This window comes from Symphalangus syndactylus, chromosome 11 (assembly GCF_028878055.3).
Source record: "Symphalangus syndactylus isolate Jambi chromosome 11, NHGRI_mSymSyn1-v2.1_pri, whole genome shotgun sequence".
In the NCBI taxonomy this organism is placed as follows: domain Eukaryota; kingdom Metazoa; phylum Chordata; class Mammalia; order Primates; family Hylobatidae; genus Symphalangus; species Symphalangus syndactylus.
In genome coordinates this window covers 19,786,286-19,812,948 of record NC_072433.2, presented here as the reverse complement: position 1 = coordinate 19,812,948, position 26,663 = coordinate 19,786,286, and the positions used below count along the sequence as shown (strand labels likewise).

Sequence of the window (26,663 nt, the reverse complement as noted above, 5' to 3'; positions counted from 1 at the left end):
CTGTCCCAGACCCTCGTGCCCCTCTTGAGCCCTCGGCACCACAAGCTGGATCACCCCAGGGCCAGTTCCCCATAGTGTAGAGGAAGTGGGAACTGCTCCCAGCAGGAGCAAAAGTGACTTTGTGAGGACCACCTGCAAGGACAGAGTGAATTTATTCCAAGAATGCCAGTCCTGAGAACCCACTTCCCACAGGCACCAGGTCACTTGGCACGGTCCGTAGTTTTGCTGGTTAAGGCCTGCGATGGCAGCGAGTCCCTGGGTCACTGCCACCAACTTGGCAAGGGACCGTCACCCTCATTCCCACACTCCCATGAGGGTTGAGCGTGAAGTCTACAACTCTAAGGAAGGCCATAGGGAATGCCTCGAAGGGCCTCTTCAGGGTTGGCCTTGCCAAGGGACTCCCAGCCATATGCCAAGGCTGGCTGTCAACCCTTTCCAGGTTCCTCGTGGAATGAGAAGGCCAGCCATAGGATTTGTAAAGGCCACATGGGATACTAAGCTTGGGACCTTCCTATGTCCAGGAGGAACAGAGGCTACACCTAGGCCACTGTCCGCCAGGTCACAGTCCTGTCCCAGGCACTCTCTGCTTGCCCAGGTCTTGCTCTGGTCAGCTTCCTTTGGGAGCAGATTTGCAGAGGTGGGTGGGGAGGAGGAGGTGGAGGTTCCCATGGGGCAAGGAAGGTGGGGGACACTGTAGCTCCAGGTTTTCTCCTGTTGCAGAGAGAAGCCAGCTTCATGGGAAAGGGCAACAGGTTGAGGCCTCGGTCCCCAGCAGCTTCAGGCTCAGGCCCTGAGTGTCCACTTCAACCAGGTGGATGCTGTAATTCCCAAGGCCCTGGACAGGACAGGAAATATTTAGAAGGCTCTGGACAAATCTCAGGGCTTCTGGAGGCTGGACTGAGCCTGCAGGACCAGGGGGACTTACAGATATAGCCCCTGGTTAACTGGTAGGCCACAGCGAGGTCTCTTGCCCCCAGAGGTCTCTTGACCAACCCCAGCCCCATCAGTACCTCGGTCTTGGCCAGCACCGCCTCCAAGGCCTCCTTTTGCTGTGGCTCCTTGGTCAACAGATAGAGAAAGCCTCCACCGCCTGCCCCAGCCAGGCTCTGGCCATGCACGTGGGGGGCCAGGACATCCATCATACGCCGCACAGCCAGGGGCTCACAGCCTGGAGCCATGAGCTTCTTCTGCTCCCAGTACGAGGTCAGGCACTGGCCCAGCAGAGGCAGGCTTCCTGAGGTGGGGCAGAGGGGAGTGATGTGCCTGAGCCAAGATACTCAGCACCCATCTGGAGATTGCATGAAGTGCCAGGACATGCTGCTGAGCCAGTGTCATGGTAAAGAAGCCAGATTCCAGTGCCGGCTCCAACAAGCCCACTTCCCAGGACTGCCTGAGGACCAATGTGCAGGAAGCAACCAACACCACACCCAGCATAGTCGGCATCTAGGGAGCTGTGAAGCCACACACTGGGGGCCCTGCCCAGCTCAGACTTCCCTGGAACTCAGCCATGGGTTGATTCCCTTCCCCTCTCTGCTTCCTGTTAGGTAGGGCTGGAGGGCCTTTCCCATGATGAAAATTTTGTTCTCAGATGTGGCTTTCCCCTAAATGTGAGACCCTGGAGAGGACAGACAGTAGGCTTCTGTTCCTAGAAGCCGAATATCTGGAGCTTGTGCCAAGCTTGCAGATGACCCTGGCCTCAAACCAACAAGTGACAGGATACTCACTCCCAGTGCCCTGACCCCCCCGGAGGAAGCCCCTCACCTTGGCGGAAGCCTTCAGCACACTCCTCAGTTTGCCGCACCAGGCTGTGGGCATTCTGCACCACAGCAGGCAGTCGGGCATACCAGCTCCTCAGCACATCCTGTGGACGGGGCAGGAGAAGGGGTGGTGAGGACCCAGGCCCAGCCGGCAGGCCCCCTGCCTGCCTCCCTCATGCTGGGGCCAGAGCTCACCTGCAGCAGATTCCGAGCCAGGCGGGTCTTGCCAGTGTACACCAAGAGCAGGTGGTCATTGAGCTTCTGGACAAAGCCCTCAGGCACCGTGACCTCTTCTACCTCCACCTTCAGCGGCAGCTGAGCCCGGGAGCGCCCCACCTTGATGCCAGGCATTAGGCCACCCACTTGGTCCTGCCAGCCACCTCCTGTGAGCCCAGGGCCTGTCACTGTTGGAGTCTATCTGGCCCAGCTTCACTCTCCCAGCCTAGGCTCCCGGCCCTGCACCCCTTGCTGGGACCAGTGTGGAAAGATAGCTTCCCTCAACTCCACAGGACAGTGAGCTATGCAGCTTCTGTCCCCAGGATAATCCCAGCAACGGAATGGGCTTCACTCTAGGGCAAAGCTTGGAATTCCCAAGGCCTGAGTTTTGTTTTAGACCTAATGTATAATTGGAATTGGGATAAACCACATTGCAGGATAAAGATTTTACACTATGGCCGGGCGCGGTGGCGGCGGGCAGATCATTTGAGGTCAGGAGTTTGAGACCAACCTGGCCAACATGGTGAAATCCAATCTCTACCAAAAATACAAAAATTAGCCAGGCATGGTGGTGCGTGCCCTGTAATCCCAGCTTCTGGGGAGGCTGAGGCAGAGGTTGCAGTGAGCTGAGATCGCACCACTGCACTCCAGCCTGGGTGACAGTGTGAGACTCTGTCTCAAAAAATACATATTTTATACTGACCTCTGCCCCTCCTAGGGGAGTTTTAGTCAGAGAAGAGGCTGACAGACACCTTCCCTGTAGCCTGAGTCTCCCTGCACCGTCTTCTGACAGGTGGTTTATGTTGGAAGGAAGGTCATCAGGATCTGTTTTTCTCTTATCTAACTTAGACATCTTTCCATCTTCAGTAATGAAAGGTATGTATCATTTTCCTCCTTGTAGCTGCATAAAAATAACAAAACTAGTCCAGGCATGGTGGCTCACGCTTGTAATCCCAGCACTTTGGGAGGCCAAGGTGGGCGGATCACGAGGTCCGGAGTTCAAGACCAGCCTGGCCAACACAGTGAAACCCTATCTCTACTAAAAATACAAAAAATTAGCTGGGCATGGTGGCAGGCACATGTAATCCCAGCTACTCAGGAGGCTGAGGCAGGAGAATCGCTTGAACCCAGGAGGTAGAGGTTGCAGTGAGCTGAGATCGTGCCACTGCACTCCAATCTGGGTGACAGAGCTAGACTCCATCTCAAAAATAAAAAAAAAATTAAAAATAACAAAACTTGAGTTGCTTCTGGGACAGTCCCTTGATATTTAGGGAAGGGCCTGCAAGGATTTAAAGTATGAAATGCAAAAGACAGGAGCCATCTGGAACTTTGCAGCCAAAACCTGGTGGCTGCAAAGTGGCTAAGTCTTGAAATGTTAAGACTTAACTGTGCCCCTCTGCTTCAAAGCACTTGGCACAGTTTGTAATATACATGCACCTGAGTGGTTATTGATTAATGACTGTCTCCAGGAGACCACAGGGCTTTTGAGGGCAGGGACCCTATTTTTGCTCATTTTATCCCTGGGGCCCCACAGAGTGGGTTCTCAACAAATAGTTGTCCATTGGCCAAATGCAGAACTTGAATGGTACACCTCAAAAGAAAACTGAAAATGCTTCCACATCTGCTTCTTTTGCTAATGACTACCGATTATGTGATATGAGTCACTACAGTGAAATGAGAGGCTTGAGCTGCAGAGTGACGGAAAACACCACAGTCAGGCTTCAGTAGGCCTTTGCAGGCCTTTGCAGCAGTTTCCTTCCAGGGGTGTGCTGGAGACGGGGCCCGACACCCTGAGGTGGACCTGAAACCAGACGAGCCTGTGGCTGCTCTACACTGGCCATGGGTTCCAGGGGGCTCGGTGGCCAGGAGGAGTGAGAAGCCTGGCGCTGGTGACATTCATTAGATCATAGTCATTGTTCGGCTCTTGCTGTCCCACCATATGGCCAGGGGGTGGGGGCGGGGGCACAGGTGATCATATCTCAAGTAAGGGCACGATGCCAGAAGGGCAGGCAGAAGGTCCAAACCAGCTCTGCCCAGCCCTACCCGAGCACAGCCCTGGATAGGCACAGTCACGAAGCACAGCACCTGGCCCCAACAAGCATGAGAGGCACAGCACAGGCCAGGCGCGGTGGCTCATGCCTGTAATCCCAGCACTTTGGGAGGCTGAGGCAGGCAGATCACGAGGTCAGGAGATCAAGACCATCCTGGCTAACACGGTGAAACCCTGTCTTTACCAACAATACAAAAAATTAGCCGGGCGTGGTGGCGGGCTCCTGTAGTCCCAGCTACTCGGGAGGCTGAGGCAGGAGAATGGCGTGAACCTGGGAGGCGGAGCTTGCAGTGAGCCGAGATCGCGCCACTGCACTCCAGCCTGGGTGACAGAGCGAGACTCCATCTCAAAAAAAAAAAAAAAAAAAAAAAGCCACAGCACAGAATCTGGCACTCAGTAGATGCTCGTGAAACAGCTCATTGGGAGGTACAACATTTCAAGTTGAAAACGACCAGAGAACATCAAAGTGACTAGAAGGAAAGTATTTTCACAGCAGCACAGTCATGTGGCTGTTGGCCAATCACACGCAAATCCAGGGGAGCCCCACTCCCCCCGCAGGCCCTTAGGAAAGTGTCAGTGACCTCTCCTAACTCCAGGGCAGTCACATACCAGTGGTGAGCACCTGCTCCAGGTGCAGTACTGCGTGGATCAGGGCTTCTGTGCCCACCACCCGGCCTGCGGCTCGCTGCAAGGCAGCCAGGGCAGTGCCTGCCAGGATGCTGCTGGTGCCTGCGGGGTGGAGAGGAGAGAGCACACATGAAACACCTCCACCCTGCCCAGGCCTGCCTGACTCCCTTTAAGGGCAGAGGCCAGGGAGGGGGATCACAGGCAAGGCTGGAGGGCTGTGACAGTCGGTGGGTAGCAGGAGGCAGGGCCCACTCACCCAGGCCAGAGCCGTGGGGCAGCTCAGACCAGGTGTGCAGCTCAAAGCCGCCCCCAAAGGTGCGGAGCAGCTGCTCACTCAGCTGGAGTTCCGAGTGGACATGCACGATCCCCGCGCAGATGAAGGCCGCCTTCAGCAGGGCCCCTGCAGAGGGACAGGCATGAGAAAGGAATTCGGTCTCGAAGGGCAGATGCAGACACCCACCCACCCCAGGCTTCTCAGCCCAGTGCGGGACTCATCCAGTGGGACAAAAGCCCAGCAGCAGTACTGGCCCCATCCTCAAGCCACAAAATGGCCTCTGGGCTCCCAGACAGGGACACATGTGTCATCTTTGCAGGTTGACTCCCAGCCCCTTCCTTCCCTTCAGGCTCCTCAGCCAGACTGGCTGGCCCTCAGGCCAGACCCCACTGGCCTGCAGTCTCTAGCTTCTGCCCCCAGCCCCCAGCCCCCAGCTGGCCATGTGTGCCAGCCCCACCTGCAGAGGTCCCAGGGTGCCTGACCTGGGGCATGAGGCTGGCAGTAGTCCCGCAGGTCAGCCAGGCACCGGCACACTATCTTCACAGTCATCTCGTCCTGCCGAGGTCCCACCGCCAGCCACAGCTCAGGCTCCGGGATGCGGCGTGCCCTGGCTCCGATGGGCCGGCGGCCGTCCACTCGCACAGCCAGGCCCAGCACAGCCCCGCCAAGCTCATAGGCAAGGGGTGGCGTGTCACTCCAGCCCCCTATGGCAGTGTGGCAAGACTCAAGCTGGTCACAGAAGCTGCCAGCCTGGCTCTGGGGCAGCTACCCTCAACCCCACCTGCCACAAGGGGCTCACCAGAGAAATCCACACGGGCCGGGCACTCAGCCACCACCCATTGCCCAGGTCCCGGCAGTTCCACCTGCTCCGTGGCAACGAAGTGCTGGGCTGACATCACAGCCTGGCGGATCAGGATCTGCCCAGCCCCCTCGTAGTGGCGGGCCGCTCGCACCAGCAAGGCTGGCCTACCAAGAGAAGGGGGAGGGATGGTGGCATGCAGCCCCAAGCTGGGGGCAGATTGCCTGGCTTTGGGGACCTGACTGTCCCGGGGTACCCAAGGGAGCCCCACCTCTCTCTGGGCATCCTCCATCAGGGTCCACTTCCCAGATAGCCAGGGGCTTATCCAAGGGATCTGACATCCATTAGTACACACCTGCTTAGCCACTTGTCCCTCTCCTGGGCAAGCGCCTCCACGCCCGCTGCCAGGTCTCCACACTCCAGGTATGAGAAGGGCCGCATCCACTCAGGGTTGGCAGCTGGCCCGCTACGCAAGCCCCCACGGCCCTCTGCCATGCAGCCCAGGACGTCCGCCACACAGGCCAGTGCCCGTGCCGCCACGCCAGGGTCTCCTGCCCCAGCTGCAACTGAGGGACAAGGAGTTGGGGGTGGCAGGGGAGGAGGCCTGTCTTCAAAATCCTCTCCCACGAGAGGCTACTCAACAGTCCCCAAACGCACCAGACCCCTCACACCTCCTGGCTTTTGCCCACAATGTATCTTTGACTGTAACTGCACTCCTACTCTCTGCCGGGCAGAGATCCTCTCATCTTGCCAGTCCCAGCCCATAGATGTCTCTTCACCCCCACCCAGGACACCCATAGTGGTGAAGACCTCAGGCTCTGGGCTCAAACCACCTGGGCTCAGGTCTCAGCCTCACCACCAGCTAGCCGTGTGGCTCTGGGTGAATGGATTCAATACCAATCACGTCCATGGTCCCTGGGAACTTCCATGAGGTGTGGCCTAGGAGGCTAAGGCTGTGAGCCCCCTGAAGTGTGCCTGGGCCCTCACGCAGAGATGACCATGTTCCCTGGGGGCTCTGTCCCCTCACCACGCTCTGCACCCACATCCTGGCACCTGGTACAGAACACGCAGGGTTTGTCGATGTGCCTAGGACCTAGAGCTCAGCTGCCAGGCCTCAACCTCTGACCAAATCCCACTGACAAGGATGAACATGCCTCAACCTCCGACCAAACCCCACCAACAAGGATGAGGCCTTCCAGAATCCTCAAAGTGAACTCCAGCGTGCCCCTTCCCTGCTTGAGCACCTCATGGCCCCCTAGTCCCCTCAGGGGATGGTCCAGAGGACAGGGAGGGCAGGTGCCTCTGGCCTGACTCTGCAGCACTACCAGCCCGCACACTCACCCTGGTCCAGCGTGGCCAGCAGGGGCCCGGGGCAGCCCTCGCGGACAGCAGCCCAGATCAGCGGGCGCAGGCTGAGGTCCTGCCGGGCCTCCAGCACGTGCCGCGCCTTATGCAGGGCCTGGCGGAAGAACAGGTCCCGGCGAGAGGCCAGCGTGGCAGCCCGATCCAGGCACGGCTGCAGCTGCTCCCAGGACAGGCGCCAGGAGGCTCGCCAGGCTCGCAGGGCCTCGCCCCCATCCTCCTGGTGGTCCAGCATCCACAGCAGGTCCTGGGGTCCCAGGTCCCTCGAGGGGTGGAGCACAGGAAAGAGGCGGGCGCTGGGAAGGCAGTACTCTGCGGGCAGCATGTCGGGGTCCCACAGGTCCCAGGCTCTGATGTGGGGAGAAGGCACATTCTCAGGAGGGAAGCAAAAGCTCCAGTCTCCTCCCCAAGCCCTGAGCCGCCTGTCAGTTCGTGGGGACAGGACAGACTCCTCCGAGGTAGCATAAGTGAGCAATTCAGTTCCGGGGCCAGGCTGCCTGGCATCCTTTCCCAGACCATTGAACAAGAATGCCAAAGTCAGCACAGCCAGAGACTGGGAGCTGCCTGGGGGAAAGTACTGGAGAGAATCCAGCTGCCCAAAACCACCCAGGCCCCTGGATGGTAGCAGGGTCCGTGCTACTCTGGGGCAGGGGAGGGACACACCTCGAAGAGCAGCAGTCACCCCAGCTGCCCAGGCCCACAGAGGCCCTAGGGGTGTCCACCTTACCGAACACCTGTTCTCTTGAAGAATTCATTCCAGGGTACGTTGAGATATGTGCCTGCCCCCTGTCTCTGGGGGAGAGGAGGAAGCAGTCAGGGCTGCAGGGGCCACAGGAAAGGGTTAGAGACACTAGGCCAGGCGGCCGGGAGCTGCTCAAGTGCTCACAAGGGCAGGAAGACAGACACAGCACATACTTGACCCACCCAGTCTGGAGTGCAGTGGCGCAATCAGCTCACTGCAGGTATGAACTCCTGGCCTCCCACCTCGGCCTCCCAGAGTGTTGAGATCACAGGCGTGAGCCACTACACCCAGCCATGGAGCAATTTCTGAAATTGCTTTCAGCCCTGCAGCCCCAACACTCCTGCCGAGGTGCCTGAAATCTGGAGCAGAACCCTGGGTTCCAGGCCTAGCCCACCACAACAGGCTGCAGCCCAAGGCAGGTTACCTCCGTCTCTGAACCTCAGTCTCTAGCCTGTCAAATGGGGATAAAAATCCCCACCCAGCCGGGCGCAGTGGCTCACGCCTGTAATCCTAGCACTTTGGGAGGCCGAGGTGGGAAGATCACGAGGTCAGGAGATTGAAATCATCCTGCCTAACACGGTGAAACCCCATCTCTACTAAAAAATACAAAAAAATGAGCCGGGCGTGGTGGCAGGCACCTGTAGTCCAGCTACTTGGGAGGCTGAGGCAGGAGAATGGTGTGAACCCGGGAGGCGGAGCTTGCAGTGAGCTGAGATTGCACCACTGCACTCCAGCCTGGGCGACAGAGCAAGACTCCGTCTCAAAAGAAAAAAACCCCCACCCAACCAGCCTGGCCAATATGGCAAAACCCCATCTCTACTAAGCTGGGCGTGGTGGTGCACGCTGGTAGTCCCAGCTATTCAGGACGCTGAGGCAGGAGAATCGCTTGAAGCCTGGGAGGCGGAGGTTGCAGTGAGCTGAGATTGGGCCACTGAGCTCCAGCCTAGGTGATAGAGCAAGACTCCATCTCCAAAAAAAAAAAAACAAAATCCCCACCCAGCCCACCTGGCAGAGCAGAGGCAAGGAGGGAGGTAAAGGCCTGTGGAGACTCTGCTGGTCTCACAGCCTATCTTCACCCTACCTCCTCCCTCATCCTCTCCTCCCTACATCCTACCCTCCTCATAGCCTGTCCCATGGGCCAGTGCTCAGAGAACCCTGCAGTGGGGTGGGGGCCAGGACTCCTTGGGGCTCCTCAAAGCCTGAAGATGGGGGTGAGGGAATGCAGGGCGACTGCTTACCTCCCAGCTGTCGAGACGGCCAACGAGGGTGAAGACGTGGCCCGGGGAGCCGTGTAGCCTCATATAGTGTCCCTGCAGGACAAGGTCATGCAGCTCCCGGCCATGCAGGGCCTCGGAGTGGGCTGTATCCAGGCCACTCACCAAGCAGCCAGCGCCTATGTGAATGGGGCCCTGGCGGGGGACAGGGCAGGCATCCTGGGTGGGCAGGCACCCAACACCCCCCAACACACACAGGATGCCAGCACCCTCCCTCAAATCTGCCCATGCACTCAGGCCTCACCCGCAGGTGGCAGTGCTGCAGGACGCTCCCAGGACCCAGCCGGACAGGGCCCTCCAGCAGGCAGCTGACCACAGAGCTCCCGGCCACCAGGAGCTGCTGCTCCTGTGCAGACAGGTAGGAGGAGCATGAGGGCCAGGGCTGCCCCAACTCTCCTCCCAAGCCAAGCATCTGGGGGCAAAGCATCCAGGCCTACTACTCCCCTGCCCTGCAGCACCCTAGACTCCTCTCTGAACCTGCCTTGGCCCCAGCCTGAGGCCTATTTCTATCCCACCTGTCCAGCTATGCCCAACCTTGCCACCCTGGGGGCCACCTCTGAACCCTACCTGTCCCCTTCCTCAGCAGCACAGCACTGACCCAGGCCCCACTGTCACCCCAGGCAGACCCCGAAGAAAGGTCTCCTTTAGCTTCTCAATCAGGCAAGCTCGATGCAGAATCCTGAGTTGGCCACTTACCGGCTCTGTGGCCTTAGGCAAGTTACTTAGCCTCTCTGAGCCTCCAGCACTTCATGTGTAAACCAGGGGTAACACCTGCACTCAGGTTATCTGTTGCAAGTGCCGGCTATTTTCTTCCGAGGAATCCACATCCCACCTCACCCCAGGCACCCAGCAGGCACCGGACGGGCAGGGAGTTCTCACCTCCACCTGGGAGTGCACGATCTGGGCCCCAGGAGCCCCGGGGAGTGTGAGGCTGTGCAGGAACTCACTGGCTGAGGAGGTCATGTAGCTGTAGCTGCCGTTGGAGACATAGGCTGTAAAGACATAAGTACTGAACCCAACCCCATGCCTGCTGCGACTCAGGGGCCAGGCTGGCCTCCCAGCAGCAGAGACACATGGGGGCAGGTGTGGCAATGAGCCTGTTAGGGGAAGCTGAGTCAGGAACCTGCCCAAAGCCACACAACACAGCTAGAAAGTAGACAGGTTGGCTGGGCGCAGTGGCTCACGCCTGTAATCCCAGCACTTTGGGAGGCCGAGGCAGGCAGATCACGAGGTCAGGAGTTCGAGACCAGCCTGACCAACATGGTGAAATCCCATCTTTACTAAAAAGACAAAAATTAGCCAGGCATGGTGCCACACACCTGTAATCCCAGCTACTCAGGAGGCTGAGGCAGGAGAATTGCTTGAACCTGGGAGGCAGAGGTTGCAATGAGCCAAGATTATGCCACTGCACTCCAGCCTGGGCAACAGAGCCATACTCTGTCTCAAAAAAAAAAAGAAAGCAGACAGTTTAGGGCCGGGCATGGTGGCTCATGCCTGTAAGCCCAGCACTTTGGGAGGCCAAGGCAGGCAGGTCACCTGAGGCCAGGAGTTCAAGACCAGCCTGACCAATGTGGTGAAACCCCATCTCTACTAAAAATACAAAAATTAGCCGAGTGTGGTGATGCATGGCTATTATCCCAGGTACTCATGATGCTGAGGCAGGAGAATCGCTTGAACCCAGGAGGCGGAGGTTGTAGTGAGCTGAGATCGCACCTCTAGCCGGGGTGACAGAGAGAGAGTCCATCTCAAAAAACAAAACAAAACAAAACAAAACAAAACAAAAAACAAAAGTGGACAGGCTGGGAGAGCTCAGGAATGAGACAAAAGGAAGACAGGAAGGGGAAGGAGGTAGCTCAGTGGGGAGCTCTGGCACAGGACAGGAGAACTGCCCAGTCCCTGTGCTGGGCTTCCTGGCCCAGCATGCAGTGAGAAGCTCCATTCTTGGGGTCCTCACTCCCATGGTCTCTCCATCCCAGGGAGCTGAGAGGCAGTACCCACCCATGGTAAGGGGCTGATCGCGAAGCTCCCTCCACAGCTGGGCCCGGGCGCTCTGCAGATAACCTGCTACATCTGCATCACCTTGCCCCAACTCTGGGGGCCTCCCCACCAGGAAGTCCTCCCTGGTCACGTTCTCAGCCATGCAGTGCAGAATGTCAAAAAACAGAGACAGCTGGGGGAAGGGGAAGAAGCACAGCTATTGGCATGGCAGGGGTTCAGCCCCCAAGTTCTGAGGCTGAACCAGGGCAGTCCCGTCTGCGGAGACTTTGCCCCAGAGAGGGGAAGTGGCTGGCCTGAGGTCACACAGTGCCTCGCCCCCAGGCCAGGCCCCCCCAGCTGCCCTCCCCCAGTCACCTGGACAGGCTGGGCTCCAGAGTCCAAGCCTAGGTAGGTGCAGGCATCCAGGGGCGGGCTCACGTGGGTGGCTAGGAGGCGCTCAGCAGTCTCCACAGAGAAGAAGACAACCCCAGAGACCTGGAAGGGACCCCAGAGACCTGGAAGGGACCCCAGAAGGATCGGAGACGGAGGGCCCTGGACCAGGCCCTGGTACAAGTCAGGGAGGGCACATGCAGACGGGCTACATGAAGCTGAATGCCACACCAGGCAGGGAGTGTCACCTCCTGACCACTCCAGCACCCAGACTCCAGGCTTACTTGGGGCAGCTCCCACCAAGGCACCTTCTGGGACCCCCTCAACTGTCAGGCCTTCTCCCGAACCCAGTTCTCTACCCTCGCCATGGTCCACTCCCAGATTTCCATGCCTCTCCAATCCTTGCCCCTCATGCTGGAAGCATTCCCAGAGTCTGGCTCTAGGCCTCCTCCCAACCACACTCCCTAACTTGCTCACATTCTGGTTCTAGGCTTTCTTTTTTTGTTTGAGTTTTTGAGGTTTGTTTTGTTTTGTTTTGCAGTGGGCAGGGGGTTGATTCGGAGTCTCGCTCTGTCACCCTGGCTGGAGTGCAGTGGCACGATCTCTGCTCACCACAACCTCCGCCTCCTGGGTTCAAGCAATTCTCGAACCTCTACCCCTCAAGTAGTTGAGATTACAGGCATACACCACCATGCTCAGCTAATTGTTGTATTTAGTAGAGACAGGGTTTCACCATGTTACTCAGACTGGTCTCGAACTCCTGACCTCAACTGATCCACCTGCCTCAGCCTCCTAAAGTGCTGGGATTACAGGCGTGAGCCACCGTGCCCAACTGGTTCTAGGCTTTCTGGTTCAGGACACGACCCTGAATTCCAAGGCTACCCTGTCCTCAGATTCTAGCTCTAGCTTGTCCTGGAGGCTTCTAGAAGGAATCAAAGGAAGTCAAACCCTCCCTCCCTGTCCCATAAGGTCCCCAAAGCCCCGCAAGCTGGGCCCAGCAGCCATACCAGTGGCACCCGCCCATCAGGCCTGACACACCGCTGAATCTCTGCCTCAGTGCCCTGGTAGTAAATGTCCAAAACGAGGCCCTATGTGCAGGGAGAAACAGAATCAGAGGAAGGAGCAGGAAGGGATCTGGAAGGAGGCCACAGCCACAGGTGGCAGCAAGGGCGTTTTCCAAAGGAAAGCTGAGGACGCAAGGCTGGCTGTTGCTGGAGTTCTCAGGGGGCCTGAGATTTCTATTCCATGATGGCAGAGGGCAGGCTTTAAATGTCTTTGCAGCCCCGAGCCCGGGCACAGAGACCAGGCAGGCGGTCGGTGTGAAATGTATTTTTGGCGAGAGTAAGGGAGCACCGGTACCGTTGCCACGGAGGAAACTCCTTGGATTCAGGAACATGCCAGGAAATCCAGCATGAGAGGCTGCCCACTGACAGGGGGGAGGCTGCCCACTGACAGGGGGATGGCTGCCCCAGCCGGCTCCACTGCCCCCAGGGGCACTACCTGGGGGTCAGTGAGGTAGACGCCATGCTTCCGAGCGTAGGCCGGGCTCCCTGGGAGGGCGATCACTCTGGCTCCCTGGAAGCTGTCCCAGCTGATCCCTGTGGGGTGGGGCAGTCAGGAGGTTCCCAGGGTCCTTGACCCAAGGCAGGGATTTCCCTGCCAGGAGGAAGCAAGAGCCCAGGGCTGCGGCACCTGGGCAACTCTGAAAGGGAAATACGGTTTCCAAGCCGAATGGACATTCCTGTGGGAGAATGACAACCCTCCTCTCCCAAACTTCTTCCACAGAGCCCTGTGGGGCAGAAGGGGCAGGGCTGCTTCTGTCCATCCTACAGACAGACAACTGAGGTACAGCAGGAGAAGCCCTGCCTCCATCGGGCTTCATTCTCCACACCCTCCAGCTTCCTGTCTAACAGGGCAGCGGGGCAGGCCCAGAGGCAGGGTGGGCAAGAAGGGCAGAGCTGGCTTCTTGCTGTGGCTGTGATGAGGGAAGGCGGTCCCAGGTAGTCTCAGGCTCACCGGGATTTGCAGGAACAGACAGCAGCATGTCGGTGCTGCAGACCCACACGCCTGGTGGGGAGCCCGGGCCCAGCTGCGGGGGGAAGGCGATAGAACACAGCTGGTGCCTGGCCCAGCCCTTCACCTGCCCCCTCCTTGCCCAAGGATACTGTGCTGTTGAAGTAACAAGGGCCTCCAAGACCTGGTCTGCCCCCACCCTCTGTCTGACCTGGGTTTACAACTTCTCCCATGTGACCAAGACTAACTTATTTGTTGTTATTGCGACAGGGTCTCGCTCTGTCACCCAGGCTGGAGTGCAGTAGTGCGATCGTAGCTCACTGCAGCCTCAAACTCCTGGGCTCAAGCGATCTTCCTGCCTCAGCCTCTTGAGGAGCTGGGACTACAAGTGCATGCCATCATGCCCAAGTAATTTTTAAAAAAATTTTTTGTAGAGATGGGGTCTTGCTGTGTTGCCCAGGCTGGTCATGCACTCTTGGCCTCAAGTGATCCTCCCACCTTGGCCTCTCAAAGTGCTGAAATTATAGGCATGAGCCACCGCCCCCAGACACAACTAACTTCTTGAAGCTCTTAACTAACACTAGGCACCCTCAGAACCATTCCTCCTGGGGCCCCTCAGCTGAGCCAGCATAGATCATACCTGGAGGAACAGTGGGAGGGAAGTGGCTCTATCTGGGACGAGGCACCACGGGCCACCACCCAGCCTCACCCGATAGGTCATGATGTCCAGCAGGCAGTCCAGGTTGCAGACCAAGGCTTCCACGGGGGCCTCGGGGTTCTCCACAGGGAGGCAGGTGAAGGCCCTGCCACAGTCATCAAAGGGGAAGTCTCGACCCTGGGAGTGGGGGGACTGGTGAGGAAGCCCCGGTGCACAGAGCCCAAGGCCACCTCATCAGCTGTGCAGGCAGAAAGCCATCCAGTGGAGGGCTGATGAAAAATGTTCTCTTGATATTTTCTCCTATAATATATTTTTATATTATGCATTGCATTGCACTGCACTTTTTTAGACGAAGTCTTGCTCTGTTGCCCAGGCTGGAGTGCAGTGGCGTGATCTTGGCTCATGCAACCTCCGCTTCCCGGGTTCAAGCAATTCTCCTGCCTCAGCCTCCCAAGTAGCTGGGACTACAGGCATGCACCACCATGCCTGGCTAATTTTTTGTATTTTTAGTAGAGACAGGGTTTCACCATGCTGGCCAGGCTGATCTCAAACTCCTGACTTCGCGATCTGCCCGCCTCAGGCTCTCAAAGCGCTGGGATTACAGATGTGAGCCACTGTGCCCAGCCTATATTTTTATTTTTTGAGACAGGGTCACCCAGGCTGGAGTGCAGTGGTGTAATCATAACTCACTGCAACCTCAACCTCCCAGGCTCAAGCAATCCTCCCACCTCAGCCTCCTGAGTAGCTGGGACTACAGGTGTGCACCACCATGGCAGCTAATTTTTGTATTTCTTATAGAGATGGGGTTTCACCATGTCGCCCAGGCTGGTCTCGATCTCCTGGACTCAAGGAATCCTCCTGCCTTGGCCTCCCAAAGTTCTGAGATGTACAGGCGTGAGCCACTGTGCCCGGCCCTAGATGGATCTTTTAATCTAATATTCTGCTGGGAAAATATGTGGTATATATTTAGCCAATTCCCAATTTTTGGATATTTAGAATCTTTCAGATTTCATCTTGCACACACACTGTGGCAGAACACCCCTGAAGTCCTGCTCAACTCCACGAACTGGGATTCCGGCCTTCTGCTTGGCCCCTGCCCCAAAGTTCATTTACCATGTGCAGAATGAGGATCCAGGCTGAGTGCAGGACATCGGATGTGACCACCTGCAGGAGTGGGAAAGCCCTGTGAACAGAGGCCTCAGGCAGACGCCCTGGAGGATGGCACCCTCGAATCCAGAGACAGACCCCAACACAAATCCACTCAGGTACCCAAGGGACAAAAGGCAAGGTCAAACCAATGGCCACAGTCAGACAAGGGGCAGCCGTGGTCCCTCCTGAATAAGGGAGCCCAGGGCCCTCCACCTGGGCCACCTTCTTGCTGGCTGGTTTGTTGCTGTTGTTGTTGTTTTGAGACAGGGTCTCACTCTGTCACCAAGTCTGGAGTGCAGTGGTATGATCCCAGCTCACTGCAGCCTCAGTCTCTTGGGTTCAAGCGAGCCTCCCACCTCAGCCTCTTAACTAGCTGGGACTACAGGTGTGCACCGCCACGCCTGGCTACCTCTTAAATTTTTTTTTTTTTTTTTGAGATGCAGTCTTGCTCTGTTGCCCAGGCTGGAGTGCAGTGGCATGATCTCGTCTCACTGCAACCTCCGCCTCCCGGGTTCAAGCAACTCTCCTGCCTCAGCCTCCCGAGTAGCTGGGATTACAGGCGTGTGCAACCAGGCCCAGCTAATTTTTGTATTTTTAGTAGAGATGGGGTTTCACCACATTGGTCAGGCTGGTCTCCAACTTCTGACCTCAGGTGATCCGTCCACCTTGGCCTCTGCTGTCTGTTTTGAAGGGGAGGTTATAGGCAACAACAACTGGGGGCTGTCTGGGTGACTTAGGGGAGTCAGCGCCACGGCAACTACAGTGGTCCCCTCCCCTGCTGGTGCCATGTCCCTCTGCAGAGCATGTCCAAGCCTGTGCCCACCCTCACTCTGCACGCAAAGGTGCGATGCAGACAAGGTGACCAGGTGAAGTGGCTGGTTGCATGGGAGACACAGGACCAGTGGGGATGCTGACTCACATGCCCTGCCCAAAGCAGGCAGCCGCATCTCAGTTCCAGTGAACAGTTAGTTGCCATGGGGGGATGACAGCCCAGGCTAGCAAGACCTTTGACTGTTTCAAGAGAAGCCAGAAAGCCTCACTTTGAGATATTGGCTCCAACTCTCTAAAAACACTGCAAAAGCTGGCCCTGCCTTCTGCCCTCACCTGGACAGCAAGGCAGCAATGAGTCCGACCAATTTACAGAAACAAAAACTGAGCCCCATGCTGAATTGGCCAGGGCGATGGAGCCAGAGGAGCTGGAGATCTCGGAAATGACCTGGTTCCAGCAGGGACACGGACCAGGGAAGTGGCCCTGGTGAGCACTCACAGTGAAGCCTGCCCGGGCACTCAGGTGTTCAGCAGCCACCAGCAGGGCGTTGAGGGTGGCTCCTCCACTGCCCACACGCTTCTCTGGGTCCTCCACAGCCAGTAACAGCGTCCCAGCAGGGATCTGCTCCCTCTTCTGCCGCACTTCCAGTTCTAGGGTCAGAAGAGACACTGGGACCTGCCCCCCAGCTCTCTGCCCTGGCCCAAAGCACCTGAGCCAGCCTATTGATCATCAGTGTTTGATCTTCCTTGACTTAACTTTCCATGTAGGAGGCCATCAGATCTTCACCCAACTTAGTGAGAGAAGTCCTATTACTCCCATCTTACAGATGAGAAAACTGAGGCACAAGGAATGACATGCCACGTATGCTGTCACATGGCTAGGGAGAAGTGCAACCTGGGTTTGAACCAAGGTCGGCCTGGCACCTGGGGTTGGAGGGACATAGCCAGGAAGGGGAGGGAGGTTCTCCATTAGGGGCAAGGTAGGAAGGGGAGTCCCCTACCTCTCTGAAAGACCTGGACACTGTCCTTGTACTGGCAGGTCAGGATGATGACTGTCCAATCAACTCCCTTTGGCTGCTCCATTCTGGCCAAGCGGAGGGGCTTCCTGAGACAGCAATATGGGTAGATGTGACTATTTTTTAAACCGTCATAACTAAAATTAATTATTTTTATATACAATTCTATGATTTTAACATGTGTATAGATTCGTGTTGGTATCACCACTATCTACACTCAAAAAAACTTCCTCATGCAACCTCTCCTCCCCGCCTAAGCCCTGACAACCACTGATTTGCTCTCTAAAGCTATAGTTTCATCAACTTAAAAAATGTTGGCCGGGTGCAGAGGCTCACACCTGCAATCCTAGCACTTTGGGAGGCTGAGGTGGGGGGATCACCTGAGGTCGGGAGTTGGAGACCAGCCTGGCCAACATGGTGAAACCCCGTCTCTACTAAAAATACAAAAATCAGCCGGGTGTGGTGGGGCATGCCTGTAATCCCAGCTACTCGGGAGGCTGAAGCAGGAGAATCGCTTGAACCCGGGAGGCGGAGGCTGCAGTGGGCCAAGATCGCGCCACTGCACTCCAACCTGGGCGACAGAGGGAGACTCCGTCTCAAAAAAAAAAAATAAATAAAAGAAAAAGTGTCAAACAGGCCAGGTACGGTAGCTCACATCTGTAATTCTAGCACTTTGGGAGGCCGAGGTGGACAGATCACCTGAGGTCAGGAGTTCAAGACCAGCCTGGCCAACATGGCAAAACCTCTTCTCTACTAAAAATACAAAAATTAGCCAGGCGTGGTGGCGTGTGCCTGTAGTTCCAGCTACTCGGGAAGCTAAGGTGGGAGTACTGCTTGAGCCTGGAAGATTATGGCTGCAGTGGGCTATGACTGTACCACTGCACTCCAGCCTGGGTCACAGAATAAGACCCTACCTCTAATTAATTAACTAAAATAAAATAAAGGCCAGGACAGGTGTAGTGGCTCGCGTCTATAATCCCACTTTGGAAGACCAAGGCGGGAGGACTGCTTGAGCCCAGGAGGTTAAGGCTGCAGTGAGCCATGATCACTCCACTGCACTCCAGCCTGGTTGACAGAGCAAGACCCTCAAAAAAAAAAGTCAAATAAAATGGAATATGGAATATAATCTTTTGAGATTAGCTTCTTTCATCCAACGTGATGCCTTTGAGATGTATCCAAGTCATTGTGCGTATCTGTGGCCCAAGCCTTTTTTCGGAGGAGCAGTGTTCCCTCGCATGGATGGGCTGCATCTGTTTCTCCATTTACCCACTGAAGAGCATCTGGGCCGTCTCCAGTTTTTGGCAGATGTGAATAGCCCTGCTATGAACCTCCGGTGACAGGTTCGTGTGAACAGAAGATTTCATCTCCCTAGGTGGACACCAAGGCGGACGGCTGGGTCACATGGTCAGCGTGTCTGCTGACATTCCAAAACATGGATGGGTGAGATTTCCCCAGGGAGTGTGCCCAGGAAGGAGGAACGGAGGGCAGCAGCATGGGGTAAGAGTTGGGGCCACCCAAAGCAAGGGGGAAAGGAAGGCGAGAGCAAATGCCTAACCCCACCCCCCAGGCTCCTCAAGCTGATGGGGGTTCCCTGGAGAGGGGGCAGCTGTGGGGAGTGCACATGCACTCAGAGCTGCAGGAGCAGGCACTCAGAGAGCTCCCTTCCCAGGGGTCTCAGCCAGCCCAGCAGGGGCTGCAGCCCTACCTGCCCGCCATCTTCCTCCAGGACACTCTCAGCAAGTAGGGGGAAAGCAAGGCCAAAGATTTGGCTTCACCCCCACCCCTGTCTCCCCCAACCTGCCAGCACTCCTGCCAGATGGAAAACCAATCTGACTCCTGAGGCTCTGGCCTCCCCGAGACCAACGAGTCCCAGGAGTACCCGCACATTCACCTCTGGCAGGGCTCCCACTGCTGTCCCACAAAGGAGCACCCCCACTTCCTCCCTCCACCCCTCAAAGCTCAGCATGGGAAAAGACCATGCAAGTAAGCTGCTCACCACTGGCTGAGCTACGCCCTGAGCACACATCTGGTGGTCAGCCCACACCCCAGCCAAAGTGACAGGAAACCTGAAGCTCAGCCACAGGCTATTCCAGTGCCAGGCTCTGCTGCCACCAGAAGAGAAGAGGCTGACAGGACACCACCACTCAGCAACACCCACGCCTTCAGCAAAAGCCTCTGTCAGAAATTGCTCCATTCCCTACTCAGCCCAGAAGGGAAATCCAGAGGGGAAATTCCAGCTAGAGATCCCAGCCAGGCACTTGAGGGTGAAGGCTTCTCCCAGCACGCCCATCAAGCCCTCCCTCCAACTTTGCCACCAATTCACTGTATGGCCGTAGGGCACCTCTAACCCTCAGGTCAGCTGCAGCTGGGAGTGTAACTAACAGACGCCCCCAGCTGCTACGATCTGAATCTCCCACCTTGTTTACATGGAGGCCACACTTCGAACCAACCTTCTCACAACCAATGACCGAGCACAGCTGGGACACTGAAACAGACCAATCCCTGTGAGATTCCAGACTCCTCTGGCAGGCAGCTTAGAACTACACTGCCACCTGGGCACGGTGGCTCACATCTGTAATCCCAGCACTTTGGGAGGCCGAGGCAGGCAGATCACGAGGTCAGGAGTTCGAGACCAGCCTGGCCAATATGGTGAAACCCTGTCTCTACTAAAAATACAAAAATTAGCCAGGTGTGGTGGCATGTGCCTATAGTCCCAGCTACTCGGGAGGCTGAGTCAGAATAATCACTTGAACCCGGGAGGCAGAGGTTGCAGTGAGCCAAGATCACACCACTGCACTCCAGGCTGGGCGACAGAGCGAGATTCTGTCTCAAAAAAAAAAAAAAAAAAGGCCAGGCATGGTGGCTCACACCTGTAATCCCAGCACTTTGGGAGGCCGAGGAGGGCTGATCACGAGGTCAAGAGACCGAGACCATCCTGGCTAACGCAGTGAAACCCCGTCTCTACTAAAAATACAAAAAATTAGCCGGGCGTGGTAGCAGGCGCCTGTAGTCCCAGCTACTCGGGAGGCTGAGGCAGGAGAATGGCATGAACCCAGGAGGCGGAGCTTGCAGTGAGCAGAGATCACGCCACTGCACTCCACTCCAGCCTGGGTGACAAAGCGAGACACCATCTCAAAAAAAAAAAAAAAAAAAAAAAAAAGGAGGCTAGAAGTGGTGGCTCACGCCTGTAATCCGAGCACTTTGGGAGACAGAGGGGGGCGGATTGCCTGAGGTCAGGAGTTTGAGACCAGCCTGGCCAACATGGTGAAACCCCATCTCTACTAAAAATACAAAAATTAGCCAGGTGTGGTGGTGGGCGCCTGTAATTCCAGCTACTTGGGAGGCTGAGACAGGAGAATCACTTCAACCTGGGACACAGAGGTTGCAGTGAGCCGAGACCATACCATTGCACTCCAGCCTGGGCAAGAAGAGCAAAAATCTATCTTGAAAAAAAAAACAAGATGAAGAAACTGCTGGGTGTGATGGCTCATGCCTCTATAATTCCAGGATTTTGGGAGGCCATGTCAGGAGGATCACTTGAGCCCAAGAGTTAGAAACCAGCCTAGGCAACATACAGAGACCTCGACTCTACAAAAAAAAAAAAAAAAAAAGACAGAGAAATGAGGCACAGAGAGATGAAGTAACTTGCCAAAGCTAGTAAGTGGCAGAGTCAAGTTTGAAACTAAACTTTTTTTCCAGAGTATCTATTTTATTACCTTTTTTTCTTTTTGAGATGGAGTCTTACTGTATCCCCCAGGCTGGAGTGCAGTGGTACAATCTCAGCTCACTGTAATCTCCACCTCCTGGGTTCAAGCAATTCTCCTGCCTCAGCCTCCCGAGTAGCTAGGATTACAGGCATGTGCCACCACGCCTGACTAATTTTTGTATTTTTAATAAAGACGGGGTTTCACCTTGTTGGCCAGGCTGGTCTCAAACTTTTAACCTCAGGTGATCCACCTGCCTCGGCTTCCCAAAGTGCTGGGAATGAGCCACCATGCCTGGCCTCTTTTTTTATTGCCTTTTTTACTTTTTTTTTTTTTGAAGACAGAGTCTCAATCTGTCACCCAGACTGGAGTGTAGTGGTGCAATCATAGCTCACTGCAGCCTCGACCTCCCAGGCCCAAGCAATCCTGCTACCTCAGCCTCCTGTATAGCTGGGACCATAGGCACACGCCACCACGCCTAGCTAAGGTTTTCATTGTTTGTTTTCTTTTTAAGTGATTGGGTCTTGCCATGTTGCCCAAGCTGGTCTCAAACTCCCAGACTCAAGCAATCCTCCTGCCTCAGTCTTTTTTTTAAATTAATTTATTTTTAAATTGAATTAATTAATTTTTAAATTCATGCTCCCCAGGGTCCACTTGCTTAACAGGGTCCACTTGCTTAACCACTACAATAAACCTACTTTGTAGAGCTGACGTACAAAAGGAGTAAATATATGTAAAGCGCTCAGTATGTATTATCTATTATAATTATGACAAAGCCTAAACAAATACAAGGGAGGGATGATTTTAATAATAATAGCCACTAGGAGGCCAGGCACAGTGGCTTATGCCTGTAATCCCAGCACTTTGGGAGCCCAAGGCAGGAAGATCACCTGAGGTCAGGAGTTCGAGACCAGCCTGGCCAACATGGTAAACCCCGTCTCTACTAAAAATACAAAAATTAGCCAGGCGTGGTGGCGGGCACCTGTAATCCCAGTTACTCGGGAGGCTGAGGCAGGAGCATCGTTTGAACCCGGGAGGCGGAGGTTGCAGTGAGCCAAGATGACACCACTGTACTCCAGCCTGGGCGACAGAGCGAGATTCCGTCTCAAAAAAAATAAAATTAAAATTAATAGGCTGGGCACGGTGGCTCACGCCTGTAATCTCAACACTTTGGGAGGCCGAGGCGGGTGGATCGCCTGAGGTCAGGAGTTTGAGACCAGCCTGGCCAACATGGTGAAACCCCATCTCTACCAAAAATTCAAAAATTAGCCGGGCATGGTGGCGGGTGCCTGTAGTCCCACCTACTCAGGAGGCTGAGGCAGGATAATCGCTTGAACCTGGGAAGCGGTGGTTACAATGAGCTGAGATCGTTCTACTGCACTCCAGCCTGGGTGACAGAGTGAGACTGTCTCAAAAAAAAAAAAGGGCCGGGCGCGGTGGCTCATGCTTGTAATCCCAGCACTTTGGGAGGCCGAGGCGGGCGGATCACAAGGTCAGGAGATCGAGACCACAGTAAAACCCCGTCTCTACTAAAAATACAAAAAATTAGCCGGGCGTGGTGGCGGGCGCCTGTAGTCCCAGCTACTTGGAGAGGCTGAGGCAGGAGAATGGCGTGAACCCGGGAGGCGGAGATTCCAGTGAGCCAAGATTGCACCACTGCACTCCAGCCTGGGCGACAGAGCAAGACTCCGTCTCAAAAAAAAAAAAAAAAAAAAGAAAGAAAGAAAATAAAAATAATAGCCACTAGGACTGAGCACTCTGGACCACAGTTAAGGTGCTGTGATTTTTTTTTATCCTGACAACACCCTTAGACCCTGCAAGATAAATATTATTATCTCCTATTATCTCCACTTCACAGAGGCCAGGAGACGCTGTAGTCAAAGTTGCAACATACCTGGGTCTTTTGGATCCTTATTCAGATGATAGTGATAATGATATCTGGTACCAAGCAAAGGCACTGAAAGACAGCAAGAGGCCAGACGCAGTGGCTCACACCTGTAATTCCAGCACTTTGGGAGGCCAAGGCAGGCGGATGGCTTGAGAACAGGAGTTTGAGACCAGCCTGAGCAACATGGCAAACCCCATCTCTACCAAAAACAAAAAAGCAAAAAAACACACATACAAAAATTAGCCGGGCATAGTGAATGTGCCTATAGTCCCAGCTACTCAGGAGGCTGAGGCGGGAGCATTGCTTCAGCCCTGGGGGCAGAGGTTGCAGAAAACTGGCACCACTGCATTCCACCCTGGGTAACAAAGCCAGACCCTGTCTGAGGAAACAGAAAAAAAAAAGAAAGAAAGAAATCCTTGAAATGGCCAGATGTGGTGGCTCACATCCGGAATCCCAGCACTTTGGGGGGCCAAAGTGGGCAGATCACTTGAGGTCAGGAGGCACTTTGGGGGGCCAAAGTGGGCAGATCACTTGAGATCAGGAGTTCAAGGCCAGCCTGGCCAACATGGCAAAACCCCATCTCTGTTAAAAGTACAAAAATTAGCTGGCTATAGTGATGCGCGCTTGTAGTCCCAGCTACTCAGGAGGCTGAGCCAGGAGAATCACTTGAACCCAGGAGGAGGAGGCTGCAGTGAGCCAAGATCACACCACTGCACTCTAGCCTAGGCAACAGAGCGACTCTGTCTCAAGAAAAAAAAGAAAGAAATGCCCCAAAGAGAGTCCAATGGCCCAGAAGGTCTGAGCCCAGTCTTCATCTCAGCATAGTGATAGAGAGACACGGGCAGGTGACAGGTCATGGCCACAGTGGCGAGAGTATCCCTTTCTAATGACAGGGGCAGAGGAACAGTCCTGGGTTGCGTATCAGTCCCAAAAGGCTCTGTCCCCATCTCTATCTCTTCCTGCTTCCTGTAGGATCCTGAGCAAGTTACTTAATCTATTTTTTTTTTTTTTTTTTGAGACGGAGTCTTGCTCTTTCACCCAGGCTGGAGTGCAGTGGCGCGATCTCGGCTCACTGCAGGCTCCGCCCCCCGGGGTTCACGCCATTCTCCTGCCTCAGCCTCCCTTGTAGCTGGGACTACAGGCGCCTGCCACCTCGCCCGGCTAATTTTTTGTATTTTTAGTAGAGACGGGGTTTCACCGTGTTAGCCAGGATGGTCTCGATCTCCTGACCTTGTGATCCGCCCGCCTCGGCCTCCCAAAGTGCTGGGATTACAGGCGTGAGCCACTGCGCCCGGCCCTCTATTTTTTTTTTTTAGATGGAGTCTCGCTCTGTCACCCAGGCTGGAGTGCAGTGGTGCAATCTTGGCTCACTGCAACCTCCGCCTCCCAGGTTCAAGCGATTCTCCTGCCTCAGCCTCCCGAGTAACTGGGACTACAGGCGCGCACCACCATGCCTGGATAATTTTTTGTATTTTTAGTAGAGACGGGGTTTCACCATGCTGGCCAGGGTGGTCTCAAACTCCTGACCTTAGGATCCGCCCGCCTCGGCCTCCCAAAGTGCTGGGATTACAGGCGTGAGCCACCGCGCCCAGCAGTTACTTAACCTCTCTAAGCCTCAGTTTCCTAATCTGAAATTTAAGGCCAGAGACATCAACTTCCCAGGACTGTTTTCAGCATGAAATACAATGCAAAGTATGTGGCACACACCAGTGGCTCAACGAATGATAATGTTTCCAGCCAGGCAAGGAAGCAGGAGAGTTTAACCTGTCCCTGAAGGAGGAAGGACTGGAAGCTCTCAAACATTCTCTGTGTTAAAGATTGTCCTGAAGAAGAAAAAAATCAGGGAAGGCCTCAGTAATCAAGCAAGGCTGAGGGACATCCCGAGAGATTAACACAAAAGGTAAAATGATACAGGTAGCTAATACATATGGAGTGCTTTTTCAGGCACTATGGCAAAGGCACATCAGTGTCACTTCATATGACCCACCCAACAGTCCTAAGAATTGGCTCTTATCTCACTGAAGCTCTAGACAAGAAAACTGTAGTTTAAAAAGCAGAAACATAGCTATTAGGTTGGTGCAAAAGTAATTTTGGCTTTTGCCATTCCTTTAATTGCACAGGCAGGCTAGGCTTTTGTTTTGTTTTTTGAGAAACAGGGTCCGGCTCTGTCACCAGAGGGTGGAATGCAGTGATGTGATTACAGCTCACTGCAGCCTCAAACTCCCGGGCTCCAGCGATCCTCCCATCCCAGCCTCCCAAGTAGCTGGGACGATGCATGAGTCCTGCTAGTTTTTTATTTTTTGTTGAGATGGGGTCTCGCTTTGTTGCCCAGGCTGACCTACAACTCCCGGACTCAAGTAATCCTCCCGCCTTGGCCTTCCTAAGTGTTGGGATTACAGGTGTAAGCCACCATGCCTGGCTTTTTTTTTTTTTTTTTTTTTTTTTTTTTTGAGACAGAGTCTCCCTCTGTCGCCAGGCTGGAGTTCAATGGCGCGATCTCGGCTCACTGCAATCTCTGCCTCTCAGGTTAAAGTGATTCTCCTGCCTCAGCCTCCCAAGTAGCTGGGATTACAGACGTGCACCACCATGCCCAGCTAATTTTTGTATTATTAGTAGAGACGGGGTTTGCCATGTTGGCCAAGCTGGTCTCAAACTTCTGACCATAGGTGATCTACTTGCTTCCGCCTCCCATAGTGCTGGGATTACAGGTGTGAGCCACCTAGCCCGGCCTTTTTTTTTTTTTTTTTAATTAATAGTTTGCTGGAGTTATACAATCTCAAGACGTCCTGAGAAAGTGTGCCCTAAGGCCCTAAGGTTCGTGGTTTTTTGTTGTTGGTGGTGTTTTCTTTTTTTTTTTTTTTGAGACGTAGTCTCGCTGTGTCGCCCAGGGTGGAGTGCAGTGGCGTGATCTCGGCTCACTGCAACCTCCATCTCCTGAGTTCAAGCGATTCCCTCGCCTCAGCCTCCCAAGTACCTGGGATTACAGGCATGAGCCTTGGCGCCTCGCCTCTACCCACTTTCAATAGAGCCTCATCTGCTGAGATCAAGTTGAAATATTTTTTAGTGTCCTCAGCCCCACGCTGTCCAAGACTGGGATAGTGCTGGGGAGCCAGAGATAGAATAAAGTACTAATAACTCTTCATATGAACCTTTTGAAGACAGGTGGGTCAGGGACTGCACATTTTAGAACTTTAAAGAGGAAAAAAAGGCTCACGGAGGACTCTGATTTGCTGCCTTCTGAATAACAGACCGAAAGAAGTTACTTGGGAGTAAAATCGTGTTGTAAATTACCCAACAGCATATCATTGAGATTCGTGCATAATACTGAGCCCTGGCCGGGTAAAATGAGACAGGAGAAGCGGCCTCAAAGTAAAATCAGAGCAGCGCCGGCATCCCTGGCCCCACCTGCCTCAGGGTGAGGATCCTCTGAGGCCCGAATCCCTCCCGGTCCCAGCTGCCAGCAGGTCCCGCCGCACCAAGGGATCGAGAGGCTCCCCTTGGAAGACCCAGGCCAAGGGGATGCGGGAGCGCAGAAACCCCTGTGGGCTCCCGGGGCACCGCAGAACTCCCGGGGACTCTTCCCTGTCAGGACCCGGGCGGCCCGCGGGTCAACTCGCTGCTCCCAGTCAGGGAGGGTGCACCGCAAAGCTGCGGGGGCGCAAGGGCGCTGTGGGGACCCTCGAGGACTGACGTACCTGCCGTCGCCCGGCGCTCGGCGGAGCGGGCTCTTTAACGCGGGGCTGCGCGAGCCTCGCGGTGCAGGCTGGGAAGTGTAGTTTCACCTCCGCATCCCCCACGGCCGAGCCCCCGCCCGGCAGAAAACATGCTCGGAGCCACTGCATAGGCCAGCGTGGGTGGCCGGGGCAGCGCTTTCCTGAAGGGCAGCGGGGCTGCGATCCAGAAGGGAGATGGGAAGGGGGCCGCTCCAGGACCCACAAAACTACAACTCCCAGAGGACGGATGCGCCTTAAAGACACAGGCCCATTTTCTGGGACTCCG

At 55.2% G+C, this 26,663-nt stretch overlaps 1 protein-coding gene across 9 annotated transcripts; it reads right to left on the bottom strand.

The window, feature by feature from the left end:
• Positions 1–133: 133 nt before the first annotated feature.
• FCSK (fucose kinase) lies at positions 134–26,558 on the bottom strand. Of its 9 annotated transcripts, none has more exons than XM_055297803.2 (25): positions 26,360–26,439; positions 22,671–22,863; positions 17,058–17,161; positions 16,556–16,707; positions 15,253–15,303; positions 14,191–14,316; positions 13,485–13,557; positions 12,969–13,066; positions 12,476–12,556; positions 11,454–11,573; positions 11,100–11,295; positions 9,981–10,093; positions 9,346–9,447; positions 9,066–9,236; positions 7,813–7,877; positions 7,065–7,435; positions 6,079–6,289; positions 5,724–5,890; positions 5,407–5,628; positions 4,907–5,050; positions 4,633–4,752; positions 1,953–2,140; positions 1,762–1,861; positions 1,011–1,234; positions 134–835 (listed from the first exon to the last, which is right to left on the bottom strand). In XM_055297803.2, the coding sequence occupies exons 3-25, from the start codon at positions 17,137–17,139 to the stop codon at positions 734–736; spliced, it is 3,279 nt and encodes a 1,092-aa protein (XP_055153778.1). In that variant the 5' UTR covers positions 17,140–17,161; positions 22,671–22,863; positions 26,360–26,439; the 3' UTR covers positions 134–733. The 9 variants fall into 9 exon arrangements, with proteins under 9 accessions (XP_055153778.1, XP_055153780.1, XP_063467631.1 ...); XM_055297805.2 differs by having other exon boundaries at positions 11,100–11,271; XM_063611561.1 differs by having other exon boundaries at positions 22,671–22,733; positions 26,360–26,408.
• Positions 26,559–26,663: the final 105 nt, after the last annotated feature.

Coding starts and splice junctions, on each gene's coding strand:
- FCSK (XM_055297803.2), bottom strand. CDS start 17,139: ATGGAGCAGCCAAAGGGAGTTGATTGGACAGTCATCATCCTGACCTGC. Junction 15,304..16,555: donor GTGCCCGGGCAGGCTTCACT/GTGAGTGCTCAC, acceptor CCACTCCTGCAG/GTGGTCACATCCGATGTCCT. Junction 4,753..4,906: donor GCCCCACGGCTCTGGCCTGG/GTGAGTGGGCCC, acceptor TCCACCCCGCAG/GCACCAGCAGCATCCTGGCA.